The sequence below is a fragment of the Lutzomyia longipalpis genome, chromosome 2 (assembly GCF_024334085.1).
Source record: "Lutzomyia longipalpis isolate SR_M1_2022 chromosome 2, ASM2433408v1".
NCBI lineage: Eukaryota > Metazoa > Arthropoda > Insecta > Diptera > Psychodidae > Lutzomyia > Lutzomyia longipalpis.
The window spans coordinates 8,803,005-8,808,314 of record NC_074708.1 but is presented as its reverse complement, the minus strand read 5'-3'; the positions used below and the strand labels follow the sequence as shown (position 1 = coordinate 8,808,314).

The 5,310-nt window shown below is 38.7% G+C and overlaps 2 protein-coding genes across 2 annotated transcripts; one reads left to right on the top strand and one right to left on the bottom strand.

Moving 5' to 3' along the window:
• Window positions 1–103: 103 nt before the first annotated feature.
• Window positions 104–2,028, top strand: LOC129789050 (uncharacterized). Its single transcript, XM_055825669.1, has 3 exons — window positions 104–1,332; window positions 1,395–1,711; window positions 1,791–2,028. The coding sequence occupies exons 1-3, from the start codon at window positions 375–377 to the stop codon at window positions 1,836–1,838; spliced, it is 1,323 nt and encodes a 440-aa protein (XP_055681644.1). The 5' UTR covers window positions 104–374; the 3' UTR covers window positions 1,839–2,028.
• On the bottom strand, window positions 1,739–2,769 carry LOC129789125 (eukaryotic translation initiation factor 3 subunit K). Its single transcript, XM_055825773.1, has 2 exons — window positions 2,610–2,769; window positions 1,739–2,503 (listed from the first exon to the last, which is right to left on the bottom strand). The coding sequence occupies exons 1-2, from the start codon at window positions 2,699–2,701 to the stop codon at window positions 1,909–1,911; spliced, it is 687 nt and encodes a 228-aa protein (XP_055681748.1). The 5' UTR covers window positions 2,702–2,769; the 3' UTR covers window positions 1,739–1,908.
• Window positions 2,770–5,310: the final 2,541 nt, after the last annotated feature.

Sequence of the window (5,310 nt, the reverse complement as noted above, 5' to 3'; positions counted from 1 at the left end):
CGAACTTTTCGTGGAAATTCCTTTGAGTTCCATGGGAAAATTCTTATATTGTCTGAGGGAAACATCAGTGAAATATTTGCATGTTTCAAACACATTGAAACATAGTCAGGGGGCTAGAATTATTCCAAAGGATAAAAATAAAATAAATCACCACAGAATTTCAAAAAAGCCCCCTTTTAAGAATAAAATATTTTAGAAAACTTTCAAATAAAGGAAAATGTGGTCAAGAATTCAAGTTTTTAATGAAAATGAGGGAAAAAAATAAAAAATAAGCATCCCTTTTTCATACTGATTAGCCCTTTGACAATGTCAAAATTTCCATCTTTAGTTTGTTTATAATTTCAGAGATTTTATTATTATTTTTCCGTGCGAAAATGGATGTGGAAAATGATCTTGAAGAGCAACTAACAAGCTATCACATATGCAAATTGCCCACGGAGAGTCTACCGGATGAGCTAAATGTGCAAAAAGCGATAAAAACAGAGATCGAGGTGTTGCCTGTTGACGAAGAGCCGCCAAAAAAGAGAAGATTGAAAAGGAATGAGGAAATCCAGGACACAACTTGGCTCCCTTCAGTGCCACAGGCATCCCGAAAGACAGCTCAAAAGTCCAACTACAGACTTGAAGTCTTCACAGTGGAGTCCGCCCGGACAACAACACAAATACCTGAGGAGCCCCCCGAGGAAATTCTGTCAGCAAGTCCCGGAATTCCCAATTATGCTTTGGGTAGTATAGTGAATCTGAGGACGCAAGCACAGCCTGGGAATACGTCAACGAGTAGAGCGAGTGCCAGCAATGGGAGGAGTGCAGCTGCATCATCTACTGCTGAGCAAGGTTTCAGCTCAAAGATTTGGTATCAATTACCTGGGAACGAAGATGAATCAGTGCCTGTTCAAGCGTCTCCTCAAATCTCAAAAAGGAATCCCGTTCAAACGCAACCACCTGTGGTTAAACTGAATCTTCCCCTGCAGATACAACCATCAGTCGTGAAAAGGAACACAATTCCCCTGAATATTCAAGCTTCGGTGATCAACAGCAATACCTTTTCCGGTCAATTAGCAAATGTCCTGAGAACTACTAACCTGCCTCTCCAGATTCCATCGTCACAAATTCAAGCACTCACGCAGCAGAGTCAAGGTGCTGCTCCGAAAAATTTGCGAAAGCGACAGAATGTGCAGCAAAATACAGTTCAAAGTCCGCCAGTTGTGACGATAAAAATCGAGGATGACGATGATGATGTGAGTGTTGTGAATGCACCACCTCCAGCTCCTATTAGGCTGGTTGAACCGGCTGAAACGAGGCATATCATCAAGCTCGTTACGAGTGTGCCTGGTAAGATAAATCTCCGCTCAATTTTCTAAGCTTTGAAACTAATCTCAAAATCTCTTTTGCAGTGTCAAAGTATCCCTGCGAATTCTGTGGCTGTACCTTTGAGCTGTGGAATCAACGGGACACCCATATGGCTACCCATCGCATTGACGGGGAATACATCTGCTTTATCTGCCAGAAGGCCGTTCTAGAATACTACATAACGGAAGATTCAGTCTTCAGGACGCCCCACTATCATTTCCTTCAGGCTCACCTGGCGGAATCACACAAGATTACGGGCCAACCTAGGGGGTTCGAATGTCCATACTGTTCAATTCATCCAGCAAACTATGCAGCCCTTGTACAACACTTGACACAGGATCACGATACATCCTCTCTCAGGGTAAGAAAGACTCAACAAGAAAAAACATTTTTTTCCTTCCACACAAGAAAATTTATTTTCATTCTCTTATTTTTTTTAGAACCAATACATCCTGGTAAATGTTCTGGAGGATCGTCTTGAGGGATAGAAGGTTAAATTAATCAAAATGTGGAACATTTTGTAATATTTATAAAATGGGGCATGTCGCAGAAGACATTTTACAAACATGCCGCCATGAGAGGAGCTAAATTTTCAAATTCAATCTTCTCAGTGATATTCTTTGTCTTGATGTTCTCATCTTGATTGGCGATAAATACCAAATTTCCCTGATCCTTCCATCCGTACTTTTTAATCCAAAGCGACAGGGTGTGATCGTCAATGTCCCCCAGAAGGCGCGAAAGGTAGTCCTTTTCAATACTCTGGAACGTGATGGAGACAACGTGACACACAAACTTCCTTATTGAATCGTAGAAGCCAGCAATTTTGCGCACGAGATCCGGATTGAGTTTAATACGTGCCCAGAACATGGCAAAGTCGCATTGCTCCAGGATGTCAACCAAGTGAATTATCTCCTTGACTGTATCATCGGCAGTCTGCGTGGGGAGCAGGAGGCATTTGCACAGCACAAAGTCCGTATGGGGTAGATTCGTGAGTGCCTTCAGGAGGATCAGGTGAGTTATGTCGAGATTGAGGAGATGCGGGTTGAACTGGTAGAGCTTCAGCACTGCCAGATTTGCCTCCAGATCGTAGCTATTATCCTTTGCCTGATCCTCCACGTAATTCTCAATCACTTTGAGGTGTTCCGGGTTGTACCTGTGGAATTTGCATAAAACACAAAACAGTCAGGAAAACTCCCATTCCGGTCGCCACGCACGATGTTGACGGAAATTTCTTTCCTTCACAGTAGCTTCTCTCTTACCTCTCTATGCTTTTCAGCATATCCGAAATCGTAATCACTTTCTCTTCTTCCATTTTCACAATAATTTGAGCCTGTTTAGAGGTCCCTGGCATCCTTTTTTGGGGAAAACAGAAACAATCCAAGACGATTCTCGGAGTATTTTTATGAAAGAGGTTATGTTTACAGCACACTGGAGGAAAACGTTAAAGAAACATTAATTTTTAAGAAACTCGAAACATGTTGATTTCGCGCCTTTTTTGGGTATTTAAATTTTTTTGAATCCAGAAAAAAAGATCTTTTTCCAAAAAATAAAAAAATATCATCAGTTTTATTCAGTTTTCCTAAAAAGAAAATTAAAAAACGTAATATTAAAATTTTGCAAAGAGGTTTTTATAGATTTTCAGATTTTTAAAAGTAATAAAAAAAATCTTTAAAATTAATATGCTGTTTTTTTTATCTTAAAAAAGCTGAGAAAACTCATAGCATTGAAACGCGTTTGGAGAAAAAGCCTAATTTTGCAATTTTCATCACAAAATTAACAATCAATCCAATCAACGAACTTCAGCTCAAAAAGCTTTGTAGAAAAAAATGTATAAAATTGAGCTTGAGAGGAGCCAATATTGCACTGGATTAAAGTAATTTTGTTTTGTTCTACATGATTAAACTTTTTTTTCCGTATAAGCTGTGCAATAAACTCTGTAGGTACAATATTTTTGCGAATCACCGAGCAAAATACTTTTTGTCGGGCGCGAGCCACCTTTTTGCTGCGTAGAGCGTGACAAATTTGTGTTGTGTGTGAAAGTCTTTTGCAATTTTTTACCATTTGATGTTACTTCTCACTTGCATAATAACAAGGTAATTCCACATCTTTTTGTTCTTTATTCAAATACAAAAAAAAAGCTCAAACTGTATTAAGATGAAAATGCGTGGGGAAAAATTAATTGGATAGCTCATCGCACGTGGTGGAAGAAAATTCTCCCGCCAAAACCTCCCCTTTGCTAAATGGCTTTGCTTGGGATTTCTGGGTTCACAACACAATTTTCCGCACATTGGAAAAGAGGGTTGGAAGGAAAATTTATTCTCACAACAATAGATGAACAATTATACTACAAATAGAGCCCGTCATCCACTTATGTTTAGTTATATAGAATGCGGTTGAACCCCCAGCTGAGAATAATGTGATTGTTTTGATATGCGATACCCACTCGAGTGCTGATTGTGGGTGAGATTGAGGGTGGGCACTTGAATTTTCCCACTTAATTCGCATCCTCTTTCTCGCACCATCAACACCACCCCTGTTTCACAAGGAAGTGAAGGAACGGGGGCTAAACAATATAATTCTCAGTTGCAGTGACACCCTTGCCTTACTGCCTGCCTGCCTAGTGTCTGCAACTGGCTTCCATGATGATGGAGAGGGTGTGCGCAACAACAAAGACCCTCGGATGTTCTTCTCTGGCTCGAAAAGCCGGAAAATTCAATCATGATTCTCTATATTATATCCCCCGGGGGGTGCGATAAGTGGGCATTTATTGAGGCAAAAAGTATCAGGGATGAGGAAGTAATTTTCCAGGGCAAAAGGCAAAATTGACTCTCATTGAGTTTAAGTGCAAATTGCAGATATTTTCATTTATGGAAGTCAATCGGAATAAGATTATGTAAATTGAACGCGTAATTGTGCAATGAATTTCATGGTGATACCTTTTTGTTCCTGGCCACCTCAAGAGACCTACTCAAGACCACCAGACGGGAGTCCACGTGTGCGATGAAGCAGGAATAGGTGAGATTAGTTGACTTTGGAAAATTTACATTACATACCAAAAGATTTCAAACACTTTTTTTCAAGTTAATTGGAAAAAAAAACTTTTATTTAGATCTTTAGTTTTATTGCAAAATTTGTAAAAATCAAATTATTCGTTGGAATAAAAGCTAAAATAAAGATGTCTGTTTTAGGATCATGTTGTTTCTCTGGGATTTGTAAAAATAATCTTAAGAGCTATAGCAATATCTCTAAATTTATTCCTTTAAATCCCAAGATCTCAAGGATTTGGATCTCAAATGATTTTTTTTTTTGGAAAACTAACTGAGTCCTTCAATTATAAGTCTTATTGAGACTTAATAAATTATATCATCTCCAAATGAATGATATGAAGATTTCCCAAAAAGAATACACTAAGATTAAATTTTCTTTACCATTAAAATAATTCAGCAATGCAATCGCAATTTCGGTTACAATAATATGAAAATAAACTAAAATAATCATAAAGCTGTATTGCTCATGTTTCGCCGCTCTCAACTTCTTGCACCGCAGTGTTGTCGATTCAAACTATTTCTCACTCTTTTTTGCCTATCGAATCAATTTTCGCACCTGTATTTCATACACACAAATTTAAATTGCATTAAACGCCTTAAGGTGTCATGTAGAATCCAATATTGGAAAATTCAGCGTTCCCCCGGTACAACCATATCAATTTGCTCTCGGTACTTTCGACACCTATTCAGCACTCTCTTTAGCAATACGCTGGTGTTGGTCATTTTTCTGTTAATTTGTTGGAAAGATTTTTATTCTCTGGGGTACCCATGAGGAAGGAATAGATGGAGAAAAAAAAGAGTGTAGTGTAATACATTTTATTGGTGCAATTGATCGATGTATTGAGGTGTTGTCACCTATTTGGATGTGATTTAGTATAAATAGTTTGGCGGGTTGGATGAGGAAGGCAGTTGA

Bases quoted from the DNA above. Each gene is read 5' to 3' on its own strand.
- LOC129789050 (XM_055825669.1), top strand. From the start codon at position 375: ATGGATGTGGAAAATGATCTTGAAGAGCAACTAACAAGCTATCACATA. The intron at 1,333-1,394 runs GTAAGATAAATC...TCTCTTTTGCAG, and splicing joins GCTCGTTACGAGTGTGCCTG to TGTCAAAGTATCCCTGCGAA. The intron at 1,712-1,790 runs GTAAGAAAGACT...TATTTTTTTTAG, and splicing joins ACGATACATCCTCTCTCAGG to AACCAATACATCCTGGTAAA.
- LOC129789125 (XM_055825773.1), bottom strand. From the start codon at position 2,701: ATGCCAGGGACCTCTAAACAGGCTCAAATTATTGTGAAAATGGAAGAA. The intron at 2,504-2,609 runs GTAAGAGAGAAG...CAAATTCCACAG, and splicing joins ATGCTGAAAAGCATAGAGAG to GTACAACCCGGAACACCTCA.